We start from the raw sequence: 20,621 nt of genomic DNA on the forward strand, positions 1-20,621 counted from the left end.
GATACTTATTACCTTCACCACCTGCGTCGAAATCGATAGAGGGATAGAATAATGCTCGGGCGTTCGAGCAGGTGGATATTACGGTCCTGCGGGCGCGCGAGCAAACGTTCTCCACAGTATACTTATCTACTTAGAGTATTTATTATTCCCGCGACTGGAATTTTCATTGTAACAACATTGAAACGGGCCGCCTCGCCTCGTGCAAGCGAGACCGCGCCGTGATGGATTCAGATACGCTCGAATGGTCAATGCTACATAGATCGCGTGTACTTCTGGGAACAACATAATTTAAGAGAACAAATCGGTTTCCCTCCCGAGCCGATTTTGCAGTCCCGTAAGGAATGGTAAAGAGCGCAGTGCTCCGGTAGCAACGTGTTTGCATAATGGCACAAGAATAGATACTGCTTTACAGTTATTCCATCACAAATCTCTCGTGTTGCCGAGAGCCCAACGGAAAAGTATTACTTTAATTCATGCCGTCAATACATTTTCGTTTAATCTTGCAAATCATTTTACTTACTGTATTATTAAAAATTAGAAAGATTTCTCTGCATATCACGTCTCAATATAAGTAATAATACGAGTTAAATTATAATATTTCTCTACATCACGTTTCAATATAAGTAAAAATATCAGCTAAATTATTTCTCTGAAAAATTATATCACTCGGTGAAAGTACGGTGAAAATATTAGATTTTCCAGAAATAAGCATTTTCAAGAAATTTCGTTCAAATCTCTTTTAAAACAATGTGATCGTTATTTCAAGTAATGGGAAATTATCTTTGAGATTTGACACAGATTCCATCTCGAACGAAGACGGAAATTATCCTACCGCCAAAAACGGAAATTATCTTGCCGCCACGATCGCCACGTAGTACCGTCAACGGTACGCAAATTGCCGCGCGCAAATAAAGGAGCAACCCTGGAATTTCGCTCTTGTGCAATCGTTTCTTTAACGGGACGTTCTTGCGCGTCGAAAAAGATGGCTTGTACGCATGCGAGCCTTTCCATTCATGGCATGTTACGACCGCAGCACGTTAGACCTCACGGAGAAAAGTGAAAGTACGATGTTAAATAAAAAAAAAAAAAACCGATGAGAGAAGCCGACAGTCTCATCGAGATGGTTTTACTGCCATCAATGTGCTCGTTTCGACATCTTTTTATGTAAACTCCCGAGTCCTGCCTTTCCCTTTTCCAATCGCAGTAACAATAATTGCAACGCGATGATGAGTTTAACGGGTTTAAACGGCAAAATGAAAAAAAAGTCTTTATTGAACTATTCAGCGAACTATTTCACTGACAATCGGCTAAATATTGCAATATTACTGTTGCGCGAAACGCGCGGCGAGAATAATCCCCCTCAAGTAGGTGCAAAGAGTCTAGATTTTTCTTATTTTCAATATTAATGCCATAAATCACGGTGGGAAGGTCGGCTCTTTCGTTGTTCAGAAAAGCAGCTCTTATTCTTCTCGCCATCCAGGAGCGACAATGGTTTCTTCCAGACAGACTCTTAACCCGTCCGGTCCTCCTGATGCGCGCGAGTCCCCCCCTTCTTCCTTTGTGGTCTCGCTACAACGCCTCGGCTTCCAGATAGGATTCATACACGCCCGCGATTTTACGACAATGCCATTTCGTGCGCGCGGCACGCCGCATCCACGTGTAGATTGCGTATACGCGTCCTCTCTTCTCTGCGCGCGTGTGCGCGCGCGTTCTCCGCGCGCCGCGGCGTGAAGAACGTTTCAATAATTTTGCCTCGCCGTCACTGCGATGGTACGTGAACCTGCCACGCGGATACGTGCAACATTGTCGTGAGACGATCGACAATATCCTTCGCGGAAACCACTGTGCAAAACACTTTTGAAATAATTATTGAAATCTTCAAGCGTATATATGGTTGAAGTAATCAGGTACCCTACGGCTTTTAAAATTGCAAGTTTCTTTAAGATCTAAATAACTGAGAGCTCGATTTACATTTTATATCCTCAAACTTAAAATTTCAGAAATTCTTACAATGTTAATCACTTCTTTTAGCACGAAAGATATATATATATATATATATATATATATATATATATTTATATATAATCCCCTCAGGATTTGAGAATGGCTGCATGATTATTTATAAGAAGAGGATTATCTTGTATATATACGCAGTATAGATTATTATAATATAATAAATATATTATTATGATAATAATTATACTATAATAAAAAATATAGATTATTATTAATTAAAGTAAAAACAAATTTATATAAAATACATCTATTATAAATTTAAGCAAGTTACATATAAATCTATATAAATCTTATTTCACATTGTAAGTCTCTGAGTTTCTGATAATGGAAGTAACCGATAACGGAAGTTGCTTAAATTTCTTTGCGTATTTTATATATGCACGTAACTTCAACAGCTACATTAGCTACTCAGTGCGGAAATCCGTGTATTAATGGTATCACGGTTCGCGCTTTTACAGTATTCGCGAAACTAATCGAAAAAAAATCGTTACAATCTTCGCGTCCGCGAGTATATACGTGCGCGTGTCACGCTGACATTTCGTGTGTCTGCGGAATATTTTTTTCGCCGTTAAATAGTCGGACAGTGTGCGCGGTTAAGGGTTGACGATCTCCTTTTGCGGTCTCGCCACTCGTCCTTAACTTTCGCGCACGCTCGCGCGTTTACGACGACGCTATCTCTAGCGCGGTGCAGCGCGGCGCAGAGCGGCGCAGCGCAGCGCAGCGCGGAGCGTGAATAACGCTTCGACAATTTCGTCTCGACATCTCGCCCGCGGCCGAACCGCCGACATAAATCACGATCTCCACTGACATACCTGATTTGCCGACTGCCATAGGCATATACACCGGGTATAAGCTCTGTATAGATCATGGGATGTCAAGTGTTTAACCCTCCCGTAGCGAGCCATGAATTGTCAGCGGACCAAGGACGAAGATCTCTCCTTCGACCGGACCCAATACTAATTCTCCGCCTTTGGTTACTGTCGCGGGTGCTTTACAGTCAATACTATGTCAATTAAATGTCATGGGAATGTTTTCTTAACATTATACTGGTTTCCACTTTGCAAACTAGCATATATTAAATATTTACGTTTCACCGGTGCTAGTATCTTAAAATAAAACAATATCCATCAAAATATGGTAGAAAATAGCAATTTTACGTTTATATTTATAGAATTCTAAAAATTCAAGTTGCTACATAGTATCGCATAATCAACTCACAAAAAGAGTGAAAATTTTAAATTTTAAATTCCTCTTTTTTAATAATATAACAAAAAGAGGAATCTCAATAAGAACAATCTGCGTGCAATATGAGAAATTAATTCTTTCAATAGATTTATTAATTATATCAATAGTATTTGGAATTTTATCCGTTTTAAAATTTTATTAAAATTCCGAATTTGTAGTCCTATTTAGAAAAAACTTCTAAAAAATTCAGAACTTCAGAGGATACTGATCGAATTAAATATATCGAGAAGAAAAATCTCAATGTTGTTATTATTTCGCGCAAGTTCACGCCTTTTTCGAAGCAATTTCTTTTTACCCCGTGCTCGTAGAAGAGGAGAACAGGCGCATCGAGTGTGGTACCATATACTTCAATAGCGTGTTCACGCGGTGGTAGACCGTAGACCCGTTTTTGCTCGGACGATACCGTCATGCGTAAATGCGTAAATTGTGCGGCACGTGTGATAGACCTCACGCGCCCTACATGCATTCATAATCATGGTATTCAGTGCTATTCTTCTCGAAATTACACACTTCCCCCCGTGGGAGAGTTAATCGCGATCGATCTTTTATTCGCCGCAACTCTATTTTTTTTTTAACGCCGCGATCCCGTTCGCCTACATGAATACCGTAATAAAGCCGTAATTCTTCTAGCTCCGGCCGGCCGGTCCAAAGCTGCAAAGTGCAGCGTTAGTAATAATCGCCGCCGACTACCATTTACTTTAGCACGTTTTAAATCCGTAATAAATATGTATTCACGTGTAAATTATGGGCATTAGTATTCATTAAATAAATCGTTTTCTTCGTCTATATTGTAATGATACAGATACGTAACGCGGGGAAAGTGTACAGTCCACAGGTGCTGAACCTGAGTATTAGTTTGCTACTTGACGAGAGCATGCCTGATGTAGAGATCGAGCGGATTTTCGAAAGGTGTTTCGATCGTCGATTTGCTCAATTTGCATTCGTCGTGCCACGAGTTTTCGCGTTCGCGCGGTTCGTACCCCAATCGAGAGTACCTGCAACACATTCCCGCGCGTTTCCAACGAGTCATGCAATGACAAAGTTACGTTATTATTTATCGCACGCGCGTTCGTGTGCCAACCGACAACATTTATCACGGTCTACATACCGAGCAAACGCCGAGGCGAAAAACGAACGGCTTTTTTTCTCTCCTCTCATCGCCATATGCGGGCGGCACACGTTGCATTTCGCCGATACGCACGATTCTCGCTTTCGTCGACGCGACGTTTAGGCAACATCTTGATAACACGCGAAAAAGTGCATGAAAGCGCGGTGAAATCACGTCGTCGCATTGTATACGTATATACGCGCGCATTATGATAGAAGCGCGTATACTATGCGTATATTGCGGTCGAAACGCACGGCGGCGTCATCATTAGCGCCGTTTCCGTTTGCTCTGATACGCCACAGAACTCGTAACATCGCTGAAGCGATGCGTAATTCCCAGTAGCACACCGGATTTTTCCGACGCGGATCGAGTAACGCTATACGCGCCGTTCGCCGAGCGAGACCGACATTCTTACGGCTACATTCCTCTTTTTTTTTTTCATTTTGCCTCTCGCCTCGCTGACTCCGAAATCTCGCGAGAAGAAGCGGCCATATCCATCTCCATCATACGGAATTTCTAGCGTTACTTTATTTCCCTTCCCACGCCAGGGCGTTTATAATTAACTTTCATCCAGCATCGCTCTGGATATTTTTATATGATAGAGAAATTGCGTGTGTTATTACTATTAGCGTTGTTGTTATTATTATTATTATGAAGTCATAAAGAAATTTTATGATGCATTGTGCTCTAAAAATTATAAAAATCCTGATTTATAACGCTCATTCCTTGACTTACTCCTTACCCATATTTCTAGAATAATTTCTTATACAAGATTTATCTAAGCATTAATTCTCAGTGCTTTCTCACACACATATTTTCTGCAGAAGTTATCTTGCTTTTATCATGATGACGCGCGTAGAATTGAATCATACTTTCACTTCGCTTTAGTTCATAAAATAATGTTCCATCTTTGCATAAAAAAATAACATCATATGCAGGTCATGAATTTCTCCGAATGCGCGTTGCATCGACGTAGCGCGGAATCGGAATGACTTGTTAAACGCGGAATACGTGCGGGCGGTCGATCTTGGTATATAATTAAATGATTAGTCAGCTGGTTGCGATTGAGTTCTGCACATATAAGAAAGGCCTAACGTATACGCGCCGAGACAGTCCACGGTTCCAGGTAGACTCGCGTCACCGCTGGATGGCCACGTACATAAATCACGTAACGCAAATGCTTGATGAGCCGCAAGAATAGGCAGCCATTTCCTGATCCCGTAACTTTTGCCTCATGCATCGTTTGGTCCATAAATACGCGCTACAGTCGCCATTTTAACTATGAGGTTCTTCCCCGAATGCTGCGAATGCTGAATAAACGACGTATACGAAAATTGCAACATGTTGCGCGTTCAGCATTTCTCTTTGACGATTTAATTTATATTTTTAATTAAAATTAAAATAAAATTTAAAGTCAAGGCTCCAAATTAAAATAATATTAATAAATGAAGTAAAAAAGGGCCAACGAGCCAAAGCTTGGGTGTTGTATCGCTCCAATATATATATTTATTAATTTAACAAATTCATTACGATTTGAAGAACAAACGTTTCGACCCCGAACGAGTCATTTTCAATGTTACTACAAATTAATTAATGCCTAACATAAAATTAAAGAACATTACTAAAAACTTAATACGCTCACAATCCGCATTTACATAATCGCAGTCCAAATTTTAATTCTTAGAGTAAGAATTATTGGAGTTTGCGAACAATACTTTTTACCGAATTGAAGACCACGGATTTTAAAATTTGGATTGCTATTATGTAAATGCGAATTGTAATGCGTATCAAGTTTTGTTATGTTCTTTAATTTTATGTTAGGCACTAATTAATTTATTGTAACATTGAAAATGACTCGTTCGAGGTCGAAACGTCTGTTCTTCAAATCGTAATGAATTTGTTAAATTAATAAATATATATATATTGGAGCGATATAACACCCAAGCTTTGGCTCGTTGGCCCTTTTTTACTTCATTTATTAATTATATTTTTAATTTTTTTTTTTTAAGCATACTTTATATATTGCAGTAAACACAGAAAATGTACAATTCCGTTACGTAAAACGTAAACGGAATACGCGTATCGTAAACTCGTCAAAAGAACATTTTTAACATATTCTGCGGTTGTGAGTTTGTTTTCTTAAAACTGATTAAATATCACTGAAATGCGAAAGGGATGTTGTAACTTATAGACATCTCGTGGGCTTTCGATCGACGCGGCCGAGACTTTCTCGACCATTAAAGCTCGCGGGCGCTTCACGTGACGCCGATACGAGCGCGCGCGGTTCAATCGGCGTCGTCATGTTTACGGGAATAAACCGCAAGGTTTACTCCCGTCTCTCGTCACCGCGGGCGAGACCGGCGCGGGAGAGAACACTGAAGTCAGACGGGGCGATATTTCACGGTTTTGTCCCGCCGACGCGGCGCACTCCGCTATCGATTCCCGATATACCGCGACGATATTACATACCCCCGCTCGCACTTTCGCAACCTTTAAAGAAAAGACTTATTATCGTGCGGCGAACGTAGGCCGCGGCCGTAGGCAGAACTATCTGGTCCGTGGTCGTTCTCCGAAAATGGATACGACGGAGGTCGGAAGAGAGGCGCGCGCGCGTAGTGTTTCTCCGATCGGACGGGTTGCAAGTTGGCGAACGCTGACGCCGTGGTCGCCCGATCGAGCTGTATACGATCCCGGGGTACGCGTGGGTGATTTCCGATATCATCCCGATATTACGTATTTTTGCGCGTCTTCTATATCACGCAAAAATTGAAGTTTCATTATCTATAATTTCCCTACAAGTTTCAGCGATAATTTTTTTCTTTATTCCACATTCTTTATTTTAATTTCTTTATTGAACATTACTGCATATTGATATATAAACTTTATAGAAAAGTAAGGAAAAACAAATGCGATTTTATTATTTGTACATCATTTCTAGAACATTCGTTATAATAAGAAGGAAATTGCGGGGATTATTGGCGCTTTTAATAATAATTACCTATCTATCTACGAATCGCACCACGAATACTTCCGTGGACGGTTAAACGGATTAGCGACTTACATTTACATTTGTCTGGCTGAATGGAGAATAATTCCTACTGCGCGCGGCTTCTCGTTAATACTTTACACAGCGGAGAAATCGGTTCGGTAAAGACGCCGTGGAGATTTCCATTAAGCAAACGTAAGGAGCGAGCTGCAGCTCTCCGCGCGGCAATATACGCGAGGCGATTTCGACCCGAGTGGAAACGAGAGTATCCGGCGCGTACGGAAAGTCGCTATTTGTGATCGCAGCTTTGCGGTATTTTACCACATACGTTTAGCACGGGCACGGCCCGTTGTGATAAAGACACTTTATTTTATGCTTCGCGGCTACGGCCCGTGCCGATTTACGACATTATGTTCCACGTTGAATAGATTGTAACTTAAGGGGTACCTCTCCCCATCGCCGGACATATTTACACATCGCCGTGGCGGATTTAATGAGTGGACTACCGACAGTAAATTCCGCGACGCGATAAAATAAACCGGGACGAGATACGCTAATGTTGGCTAAACGTAGTTTTAGTACCGCGCCGCGCAGCGTATGTTCGAACATGTCAATCGGCATTTGCAAAACAATTTCTAAGGGTCGACCGGGGAGGGGAGGGGGGAGACGGCCTACGTAGCATCGCGATCGTTAACATACATATGGAGTAGGCACCATATTAATTCTCTCTTCCTGCACTCTTGTCGAAAGATCTTTTAAAATAAAATATTGCCAATAGAAAAAAAAAAACAAAAAAAATTTATTGACCTTTATATGTTAAAATGGCTCACAGTTAAAACGGCGAGCAGTTTAAATGACTAAATAATGGATTTAAAAATTTATATATAGAATTTATTAGACATCAAGATCCAGCCGTGATCGATAGAAGGCGCTTTCAAATTTATATGTATTATTCACATACGCGATCTAGTTCAAAATAATATTGTTTCATTAGCCTTCTTGTGTATTGCTGTGCATAAAAAAAGAATGTTCGGAGGAAGCAAAAATTATCCGAAAGAGAAATGGTTTCGCTGCAATTCATGAGAAAAGTAGCAAACATTGCTTATGCTATTTATAGCCGTAATTTATTGGCTACCGGAGTAGCAGTAATTTACGAATGAGCGGTGAGTAAAAGGGGAATGTTTCGCGAAATAATCGCGTTTTATCCGATGATTTAGTATCATCTCGTAAAATATTGGAGACGGACGCGCGGCGTGCGTTTAAGGCTCTCGCGATCGCGTGCGTTTATACAAGGCCGCAAGGATCGCGGGGAAGAGATTTTCTACGCGTGATCGATGCACTCGGGGGACACACGGCGTGTGTGTGTGTGTGTGTGTAAGTGTGTGCGTGGCGAAACCGCAGGCATGTCCGCTGCTGCACAAGGCGAGCATGAATTAAATAATCTAGGTTGATTTTACCTTGCGCGCCGCGCTCGATGCGTCGTCATTGAGGAGCTACGTTTATGACTAGATCATCCGACGTTGCTCACGCATGTCAAGAGCCCACGTTACATCTCGCTCACGTGATACAAGAATGAAGCTAAAATAACCGCCGCAACGTAGCAATTCTACAATGTCAAAGATCAGACGCTCCGGTACTATAGCTTAGAACCGACGACGGCAATGTAGACTGCCAGCGGCAGCCAGTAATGTTCTCGTGCAGCGATTCTTACTTGCGTATAACAGATGAAAGCATTCTGGATGTAGAAAAAAGATCTTTCTCAATTGACTTACGATAAAACATCGATATTAATATGAAAATAATGGTTTCTGCATGTAATACAATTCTTAACGTCGGCTCTCCAACATTTTTTTTTTTATCTACTCGAAATTGATGCGAGAATACGAAGGAATGCAGCTGGGATCCGTGTGGTATTTTCTTTGTTCGTAAACGCGAATAACATCTTTCCACTTTACTGTAGCCATTCAGTTTATTTAGTTTACAATAGTTGCGCAAAGTTATACGCACGGGCTGTCATAAATTCCTTCTACCCACAATCCGATTTACAATCAATAGCGTGGAGAAAATGATGAGTTAACATAATGCACCATTGAACGCTCGTGGAGAATATTTCTTTCGTTTTCTCCGATATGACGCAGCCACGGCTTACGTAAGGCGACGTCTACGTGCGTGCGTGTGTTTGTGTGTTTGGCCAGTTATGCAATGGTCCGAATTTATCACTTTCTCGCGTCGCTTACATACCATATGTATATATATAGGACGCACTATCTTGCCGTAGAGTGCCATAGGGGACCTCATAAATATTAATACGGTAGCGTATAAGAGCGCGGCTGTGCGGAGCAATGCGGAGTAAGGCCGCGCGCTCAATAAGGCCGCCTACTATTAGGGGTAGGGGGCGGGAGGGGGCCCGACGACGTAATGTCCCCTGGCTCGGCTGTTCACAGGGACACTTCGGAAAGGGAAAAGTTCACGCGGAGACTCGCATACACGTATTCTCAATTAATTCGCGGGCGCGTTTCTCGAGATGCGCTCTTTGTAATTAAAATTCTCGAATCTACTATTGCCAGTGATTCTCCATTTGTCAGCGTTAAATAAACGTGGCGGACATCATATTGATGATTTTTGTTATTTAAATTCAAATATTATTTTTTTATTCTTTATTTTTATCCTTTCAATTTAAATTTATTTTTATTATTATTTTTTTAATTCATTCGTTGTAGAATTCACGCCGAGAAGAATAATAAAGTCTGCAACTAAATCATTTAGCCATACGTGAATTGTATTGAAACAATGTCAGACTAAATTTAAATTAGAGAAGGTATTTAAAAAATTTATCCTTCGTTCGAAATGGCACATAAAGGGCGGATGAAAAGGAATATAAATTAACTATGATTATTGCTGAGGAAAACATGAAGTATACATTCGCCAGAGTAAAATCAGCTAATTAACAGTCCCCCGATTCTCATTTGTTCGTTTCATGGCTCGCTTCAAGACGACTCCGGCTTGTTAGCCTAATTTGCACCGTTGCCCGGTGGAAATATTAAATTCGTTCCTTCGCTCAAAAACACGCGGCGAATTGCGCGGACGAAATAAATGCGCAGTAAACGCGCAACATTGCAGCGTACATTTGTTTCATTTCCGTTTTGAGCGAAGTGGAATCTCGGGGATCGGTTCGCCGCGCGCTAGCCTGGAACGAGGGGGTTAAGATCTGCTTAAAGGTCGCGACGTTAGTGATAACAAATGGTAATCAGTGAGATGCGCGATAAACAATGCGGATACCGCCCATGAAGCGGGAGCGGCTTCTCTCGTTAATTACATTTTTTGATTAACTATATAAAGCGCGCCTGGGACCGCGCGAGAGCGCGCTCGCGCGCGCGCGGCGCGGCTGTGTCGAGCCAGGGGCTGGTCGCATCTCTCGCACGTGTTGCACGCACACGCGCTTACACACGTGTTGCACGCGGCGGACCCAGTGCATTCCTCCTCGTAATAGACGGACCCCGAGGCCTGGAACTTTTCGTCCCGTGATACATTTCGGAACGAGCGAAGGAGTTGAACGGCGCGGAGCGTTAACCTTTCAACGCTTTCTCGAATTGATGGCAAAATCATTTATTCTCAATTTGGCAAAGATGAGGAAGTGATATTAAAATTATGTAGCTGTGTAAAAGATATATTTTAAAGAGAAGTAATACATATTATGTGCGTAAAGTAAAAATATGTTAATTTTTATTTCTCTAAATCTTGTTTTTTCTTTGTTTCACAATGCTTTACTTCATAATTTGTTTAAATCAAAGAACAAAATAATACAAAATGATGAATTTATTCTACAAAATATATATTTTCAAGGATTTGTGTGTCAGACAAATTTTCGCGTGATCGTAAAATCGCGACTGAAGGACTCCGCCGCTTTCGAGCAATAGCAACTTTCACGTTATCGCAATTTTTCTTGCCGCGATATTTTTGTTGCACGACGATGAAATCGAGAAACTAGTTTGCATCCATTACTGTGGCTTGTTCAGCCGTCTCAAGAGAGATATGTAACTCCGCCGTTCGAAAAGCCGAGAAAAATTCACCTATTTTAATGCAAATTGTTCCCTTCGCACGTACAAGTGATCTCAACGAAACGCTTTATCAGAAAGTGTCAATGGGGTGTAAGAAACAGCAAACAAAAAGATGTAATAAATAATATATAAGAGAAAATGAATGAATGTTAAAATATCTGTAGCATATAATATGTATTATTCGGCTACTTCCGTAATGATCAAGCTATATATAACGCATTCTTATAAAGATTGCGGGAAGCAATTAGCAGTCTTGCTAATGCTGTATGTAATAAGTTAGGGATGGTATAGCCGTAAATATATACATTAAGCACAGAGATTCGTTTGCGATATAATCGCACGCGATGGAAATCGCCGAAGAACGTGACGTCCGTACGGATATTTAATTCGTGTTTTTCTTCGTCTCTTTCTCTCTCTCTTTTTTCTTCATCTACTAAGTACAATATCGATAAAAATGTGTAAAGCAATAACATAATCTTAGGTATTTTAATTTGGATGTGTCCTCTGAAATTCCTTATCAGCTCTATAATAAGGCATAAAGGCAAAAATGCATTCCAAAACGTAAGAAAAATATTATACCTTATATATATAATATGCTCATACACATATGTATATTTTTTAATGAGATCTCTAAACTTTACATATATATATATATTTATATATAATTATTATTATATGTATATTATATATCTATAAAGTTTATTATAATATATGTAATATTCAATATTTTATATATATATGTACATTCATATATATATTTCAAGTATCATAAATGCTAATTTTCGCTTCTTTTTCGATTGTATGTCTATAGTTTATGAATAATATATGCAACTATACGAAAAATATAAATTGATTTTGCATATTCATTGCTGATATATCGCGGTTGCATGTAATTTGAGTCAGCATAGCACAGCGCTGTAGAATGCCGTTTTTTGTTTGATGATTTATGCATTTATGATTTTCTTTCTACGTTGAACATTATGCACATTAGCAAAGCGAGCAAACAAGAAGAAGATAAATAACGGAGACGGTACGAGCTTATCAAATCATGAAATGATTTTTAAAATTTCTCTCCAGATATTTAATCATTCGATACTTTACTGCAGTATCAGCCCTGTTCGTTTGAGTATTATAATCAAGCAGTCTTTATCTCCGTTGAACTAATTAATATGTATGCGCTGAGGGTATTGCTTACCTTTCATTTATTAAGCCTGCATTTGTTATTTATAATTACATTCATCACTCTTGATTTTACATTAATATCATGTTATAAAATAAAGACTTCAATAAATCAAGAAAATAAAATGGCATTTTTTTAAGTAAAAAATTTATATAAAAAATTGATTACTTCTTTTATTTATAAACGTTTTTTATATTCTACAATCAATTATTTTAGCAATAAGATGTAAACGTAATTTATTAATAAGTTATAAATATAGTCATAGAAATATTCTGTAACAAATTTCTTGAGTTTTTAGTTAATTTGTATCAAAACTTGATTTTAGCAAGAAAGAGAAATTTTAATTTAAATATATAAAAGAAAAATGTATAATAATATACACATTACAAATAAAATTTAAGGAAAATTTAATTTTAAATTAATAACAAATTAAGAGAGAAAGAAAAGAAGAGAGAGAGAGTTGTGAGAAAACCTGGAAACACTTTAAAATACTTCAGCTTCAGGAATCCGGATGTTTGAATGACAGTAATCATTCCGGCAGATCAAACTTCGCGGTCATGTCATAATACATATCCTGAGCACTGAACTCTTCACGCGGTCGAGATGCTATCAAAAAGAATACTAGCTACGTTTTAATTTTTCATAATTAAAAATTAAGATAAATAAGGAGATAAGATTTATTAAATTATTATTGTACACGAAATGTAGAAGAGATGTTCTCTTTATCTCGTGACGTTATTATTTATTTTCCAGAACATTACATGGTCTTAAAACCATTTTTAATGAAGTACAAAATTTATATATGTTTATGTACTTTTTTTTTAATATCATATGTCAGTGCTCCAAAATCCGTAACAAGGTTTGTTTTTTAATCCGAGTTATTCAATACAGCTGGGTTTCCCGCGGAAATTGTTTGACAGCACATCCGCATACAAAACGCGCGGTTTCCGGCGCGTTTAAAAACGACTCGGAATTCTCGTCTCGGGATAACAGTTCCTCGTACTTACCTGGGCAACACTGAGCGCCAGGAGCCAACAGCACACCGCCGCCGCCGTCGGCAGCAACCTCCTCATCGCGACGGTCATTTTGCAGGATGACCCGCGCCCGCGCGTACTGACTGCGTCGCAGAGCGTGTCGCGCACTCGCCGAAGGACCCGCCGAAGGCCAGTCTCTCACGTCACATTTTCCTCGTTCCCCGAGAAGAGTCTCATCGTATACCGCCGAGGTACCGTGACGCGTATAGTCAGCGCGCTCGCGAGGTGACCACGAGGCGTGCCACACGAGGCCGTTCTCCTCTCGCACGCACGCCCTTGCTGACGCGTTGGTACCGCAAAGTGGTCTCGGAAATCGGCTTGGGAAAGTACGGCACGGCCGCGACGAGGAAGATCGCTGGCGGGTGTTAGACTGGCGCAATAATGACTGCGCTCGCCGAGCTACTCCGGAGAGTCCGGAGGGACGCTCAGATGTTCGGTGCTCTCTGGTGGGGATGGAGGTGGCCGTAGTGGCCATTCCCTCTTCATCCGACTCGCTGGTATACGCGATGCGGGCATTCATGTCTCCGGATTCGGTGTACCTGCTGGATGGTTGCTGGTACCGTCGTGAGAGGACGGTACGGGGCAAGCAAGTGGTTGGCAACCGCGATTTCTGATGTATCTGCGAGGCACTTAGCTTGGTGCTAAGTTAGGCTTACAATTAGCGCTATATTAATTGTAAGTTAGCTTGGTGGTAGTAACACCAGAGCAAACAATGTATCAGCATTTTTAGATAATTATCTGACAATTATCTGTCAAGATAATTAAGTAACGTCATAAACAATAGAAAAAGATCATGCTAATAATAACATTTAATAACTTAAATTATCTAAAAATTCGTACCGCTTTGCGTTTGCTATAATTTTTGCGGTTTGTTCATAAATATTCGGAAATTCTGTTGTTAATTAAATTACGCTTAGCAATTTTTGAAAATTATAAAATAATGATACAATGATTAAAAAATTAATAATTTAATATTAAGTTTATTTATTATAGTCTAGCTATATATAATTGTTTTGTGTCTCGAGAACTTTTGAGGCAAAAACACACAATTAATGTTTATTTAATTAATTATTTAATTAACTGACAGAGAAGGATACCTGATTTTAATTTGGTTTTAATTAATTTCGACTATCATTCATATTATATAGGTGCAACACATTTTTAGCTTGATATTTGTACGATAACGTGCTATCTGAGTTAAATAATTATTAAAATAATGGCAAGATAAACAGCTTAAATATAAATAAATAATAGAGAAAAAGTATAAAACGCCTCGCTAGATTATGTGCGCAAAATTATTTATAAATCAAAATTAAAAAATATATAATATGCTATCTGGGTTTACATCATATGATAATTCAATGGTAGATCGACGTTTATTTGTAATTTATATACATTTTAATTTTGACTTATAAATAATTTTGCGCATATAATTCAGCGAGGCGTTTTATACTCCTTCTCCGCTATTTATTTATAATACTTAAGCCGTTTATTTCGTCATTATTTTAATAATATTATTTAAGTTAAAATATTTTCATATATACATATGTTATTTTATTTTTCTTTAGATCTTTTTTCGAATATTTACGTACTGATTGACTAAATATAAATTATACAAATTTAGGATAATAAAATTCGAATATCTATAATTCAAAAACGTCAGAAACGACGAAAAAAACGAAACAACATATAACGTCCGTATACTACTGGCAACAACTACTGAAACCGGTTCGGAGAAATTCAAAAATTATAATGAACGACCCCGTGCAGCCCTAGACTGGTTCGATTCGACCTTCTCTATCGTGATTAAAGGAGACATGCGGATCTTTGATGCGTCTATCAGTTTCGAAGATAACACTAGGCTTCCTTTAAAGAATCTGCGCTGTGGTATTCTGGGACAAGTTTCAATATGCGTTCGATTTATTATTCGCGATGTCATACGTGTCGCCTTCGTGAGTTCTTTGAGAGTTCTCATCAAAGCTTAAGACGTCACACAGTGCAGACAAAGACTTGGCATAATAGACAATAGAAGCGGCGGTACATGATCATTCGCGAGTAATATGCGATATATCTTGATCTGCGATGACAGACATTGTAGACTTGAAATTGAAGCGACATCATTTATACGTGGACATATATCAATAGCTGCGAAATGTTGATTATAATTAATGTTTCTCTCTGACATCAAAGATGAACATGTATCATATTTGGTTCTTTTAGCACAGATAGAAATACACGTTGTTTTAATTATCAATTTCATGACATTGATTGTTCTATATTTAATTAACAGCAAAACGTTGAATAGTTTAAATTATTTTATCATAATAATAATTTTGTTGCTATTATAATATATTTTTTATCTCTTGGTTTGACTTTTTCTTTTTTAGTTTTTGATAAAAATTGTTTGATGCTTTTCAGTTTTTATTAACGACAGTAAGCATATAACATGATACGGTAACGTGATTAGAATCAATAAAACTGACAACTCTCGTACTTTAATATAATATTGAACGACTTTTCCTTCGAATTATCACAACATATTAACCAACATCACTGACTGAATACACAATTTCCTGACAATGAATTTAATTAACTGTAAATTTGTTTTTAAATAATCTATATTTGTTGTGTATCTTTTATAACTATCTATTACTGTTAAAATTGACGTATTTCCTATTAGAATTTTAGTTTCAATAGCGCTGAAGATAACTCAATTTGTCGTAATGTACGCTTGAATTTATATTTATATTTACATTTAATTTAGTTTGTATAAATATTTTCGTGCACAAACATCTTGTGAGGCGTTTATACTCCTTCTTTGTTCTATTGATTTATATTTAATTTGTTTTTACTTAATATTTTTCTATTTCTAAAATAAAAACAATTATAAAAACGTTTTACGTTTTTTAAAATAATAATTCTGTGTATATTTTTTTTTCTCGTTCCAATTTTCATTGCGTAATCTTTTAATTAATTTTAACATTTTGTTAACGTTGTTGTATTTAGATGTCATCTTTGGACATGGAGAGAATTTGTTACTTCTATACTGATTTAAAGAAGTACAGTGAATTTATATCGCAACGTTATTTTATATCTGCGGTGTATCTTTTATCGGATTATTGGCAACGAGACAAGAAGTTTGACAGTTCAAAGTCTTCTAACTGCTCTTTCATGTATATACATCCAGCGAATTCGTCGAGAGGTTTGAGGAAGAACTTTGTCGCGTATCGATTGAAGTTTCCTTGAAACGTACGAGAGTTCTTGGTTACGCTTCTTTAAATGCAAATGGTGTGAACGCGTTATGTAGGACCTCCTCGCCTTATCCGTAAAGATCTCATAACAAATTTATAAAAATTTTATATTCTTGATGACATCGCCTTGACACATATTCTTCATCGCCAAATATAGTCCTCTTATTGATGAGCTTTATGACAAAAATACGAGCACAGTTACACATATTGTATGTAAAATAATGTTGACTATCTTGTAATAATTGTACAATCTAGACGAACAATAGATCATTATAGAATATTGCACAAACATGTCTAAAAAAGATATCTGCAAGCATCTTTCAATTACTTACTTTTGCTCGCTTATTATATTAACTTTTACTTGCGTGAAATAAATTGAATTATCTTTTATTTAGAAGACACTTCTTAATAATGCAAGTTCGGCCTAGTCCCCCGTGTCGACTTTTTCAATAAGAAACTTTTCAATAAGAACTCCGAGAGGAACATCAATATCGCGAAGAGGTTATTGTTGCTGATGGATTTCTCCTTAAGTACAGCTTCATATAACATCGCGCCGATAGAATCTCACAGGGGACGTCAAATTCCGCGTTTCTTAATAACGTGCGGGGGTTGTGTATTCAATCCCGTCAAACAGTCGCGCGAGTGAGTTCCCGTGAGTTTGATTTTCGCCTCGCTTTGAAAAAGAAATGCCATTCGTCGAGTCGAGCCCGTTTTGCGAGCTTTCAAAAATAATAACAATAATAACAGTTTCCGCCACAAAAATCGCCCTCTCGTTTCTCGGGGTGGCTCCTAATGGCACGAATGTCGCATTCGCCGGGAGGGTTCGAGAGCAAGGTATAAAAGCAAGTTTCATCTCCAGTCGGCAAGTAGGCGGACCGTGTTTGACATGCACCGAACAATCTCGCACAAATACCAACGGGCAAGCGAGGGCTGCTTCCTTTTTTTTGTACCCTTCCCCTCCCTCCCCCTCCCCCCTCCACCCTCGTCATTCTTCTCCGCGCGGAGTCGTCCGCCGCGACGGGTTGCGCGAGGGAGCCTCCCCCCTCCTCCCACCATCGAGGGACGCGAGGGGTCGGTAGATGATAAGGGGTTGCGCAGGCGCCGGCGTATCGACCAGGTTAGCCCTCCGGGCGACACCCTCGCGATTCACCGCCGAGCCTCACTGCTTCATCGGCAAACTAGTGGGTAGTACACGCACGCGACACAGGTAAGTGACCGTAGTTTCGAGAGTCGCACGTCAAGCGAGATTGTCAATTCCAATGTGAAACACACGTGAGAGGGTCGACCTATAGCCGGATCGGGGGAGTACGGCGTCTACCGTTTGAAATCGCGATTTCCTCGGAACACGCCTTTTCGTAAAAATCACTTTGCCGGTTCCGGTGGAGTACGCAAGGCGACAGGCTGGTGGCGCGCACCACCTTCACGTGACGGCTGTCTTCGACGAAGCGGGGTAGTTTCGATGCCTCTCTCGGGGTAGTTTCAACGTCGCTCTCACGATAGTCGCTCGATAAGGCTGTCGATGAGACGGGACGCGCAGACAAACGCCGCCGGAGTAACGCCGTAGTTGGAATAATAACGTACATACGTCGCGCGCGGGCATTGTAACGATAACGAATCGGCGCAAACCGAGAGTGTCCGAGCGAATCGCCTTATCGAGCGTGCAAGCTCGTATTAACGTCTTTGCGCGTAGCGAGATCGCCGAGGTAAGATTACCCGCCGCGCGCGTATTGACGGCGAGGACAGGCGACGTGTGTGGGCGGTCGTTGATAAATGGGATCGTTATCTGCCTGAATGAGGGGTGTATATTTTGACACGCAAGTGCAGCTTTTCGGATTTACGTCCATTGCGCAAGATTCCGGTCTCTCGGTCGGACGGGGTACAATCGATGCTCAGTCATAAATAGTCGGGATAGCCGGGGAAACGAGAAACGAATGCGATAATTTTAGCAGGGGTGACACAGTGAGCTACGGAGAGCTACGAAAAAATAATGGCGAATACGTGCGTTTTACAAAGCGGCATCTTCATTGATTTTTTTTTTTCATTCAGAAAGAGAGAGAGAGAGAGAGAGACGAATTTTATTTTACGTTCAAGCTCCGGTGCATCTCTTCGCGTGTTTTCTTTTGTCGTTGACGTTAATAAAAGCGGCTTCTTCTTAGGAAGTTTTAGTCATGGCCGTTGAGATGGATCTTAACGATGAGCGCATAAACGAGAATATTCTTTTGTGCGATAGCGCCTCTTGTCTCTCTTTATGCGCTTAAACATATTCTTTTAGGGGTTCTACCTACTTTTTATTGGTTCTAGCACTAGTGCACGTAAATTCATCTTTGCAATAAAAGTAGGTAAAAGTAATCATTTTTAACATCGTGGATTCAGATCATGAATCGCGATATAATAGGAACTGAATCAAGAGACGTTTTCTCAAGCTAGAATTTTCTGTCCTTAGAGAGGGGGCTGAGAATCGATCAGATTAAAGTTGACCAATTTAATTAACGAATTCGAACGTTAATCTTGCACGCGCAACACTCTGTCTGTATCTAAATGTCAATTGCGATACACAACGAGCGCGATCTAAAAACGTTAATAAAGGAAAACCTGACTCATCTATTTTTCAACAAGAGCTTATCGATTAGTCTTGAAAAATACTTAAATAAAAATTCAATACTTACAGCGGCTGCATCTTTGAACTCTAAAATATCATACACGGATCGGCGGATTGCTTTGTTACGCAATTTCTTGTAACATTTATTTTATCGTAAACTGGACAAAATATGTTAGATATATCGAAAGATACTGTGCAGAAATTTCATTAAGATTCCAATGTGAGTCAGATTAAAGCAAGAGATTAAAACAGGCGGAACGGAGCAATCTTTTAAACGCGATTTAATCTTTATAATTACGTGAATTCAAACATCACTGGGTACAATATCCATATTCCACTGCATTTGGAATTACGGGAATACGTAATATATAATTCATAACAGTGGCACACAGAGTGATATTTGCGCTAAATTTAATGCGAATATTTCGAGATATTTAATGTGTTATTAACATACATCCGTGACGTTTATCCACACTGATGCTTACATTATTGCTGCGGCAAGATTTCAATTAATATGCTCTTCTAATTTAATGCAGATCAGGATATATATGTTGCTCCAATTATATTTTATAATTATATCTGCAGGAGTGTGTTACATGATTATTCTCGCTTGATAAGTCAGTTGTCATTAAATTTCGACGTTTGTCCAATTGGACAGAACTCAGATAAGCCGGATATATCGATTCTTACACCATCTGTAATTTAATGGTGGTTTGAATATGTCGGAATAGGATCAAGCTGTAATTATCCGTACAATCGGCATTACTACCTGCAATTACCTATTAGTGTCTACAAAATTACACAGCGACCTATTTGCTAACGTTGAGTAATTTTAACATTAAAGTTATAGAAAATTATTATTACATTATATTTTTATTTAGCGCTATTATAAAACATAAATGAATAAAAATTATTCTTACTTTCAATCAGTACTTAACTTTAAGATCAGTATTGTATTATTTTTTACATGATCTACTTCTTTTTTTTTACATTTATCCATTTTTTCCCATATATTTCAGAATAGAATAATAGTTATATATCTCAATCTAGACCTATTTCAGTTTATAACTAAAACATTGTCATAATCTCAATTTACACAATTAACTTTGCAAAACTTTGTATCAGGTAACTTATCATTTATTAA

General features: G+C 38.9%; 2 protein-coding genes across 2 annotated transcripts in view; one reads left to right on the forward strand and one right to left on the reverse strand.

Annotated features, from left to right (window-relative positions):
• LOC105452176 overlaps positions 1–14,033 on the reverse strand; it is a 30,953-nt gene extending 16,920 nt beyond the window's left edge. The window contains exon 1 of the mRNA XM_011693068.1: positions 13,601–14,033. Coding sequence (XP_011691370.1) covers positions 13,601–13,678 — 78 coding nt within the window. The 5' untranslated portion in view covers positions 13,679–14,033. The remainder of the gene's footprint in view (positions 1–13,600) is intronic.
• A 46-nt stretch (positions 14,034–14,079) lies between these two features.
• The window catches only part of LOC105452177 (synapsin), a 46,325-nt gene continuing 39,783 nt past the window's right edge, over positions 14,080–20,621 (forward strand). The window contains exon 1 of the mRNA XM_011693070.1: positions 14,080–14,202. Within this exon, the coding sequence (XP_011691372.1) occupies positions 14,080–14,202 (123 nt within the window). The remainder of the gene's footprint in view (positions 14,203–20,621) is intronic.

This window comes from Wasmannia auropunctata, unplaced genomic scaffold, assembly GCF_000956235.1.
Source record: "Wasmannia auropunctata unplaced genomic scaffold, wasmannia.A_1.0 LD336037.1, whole genome shotgun sequence".
Taxonomy (NCBI): Eukaryota; Metazoa; Arthropoda; class Insecta; order Hymenoptera; family Formicidae; genus Wasmannia; species Wasmannia auropunctata.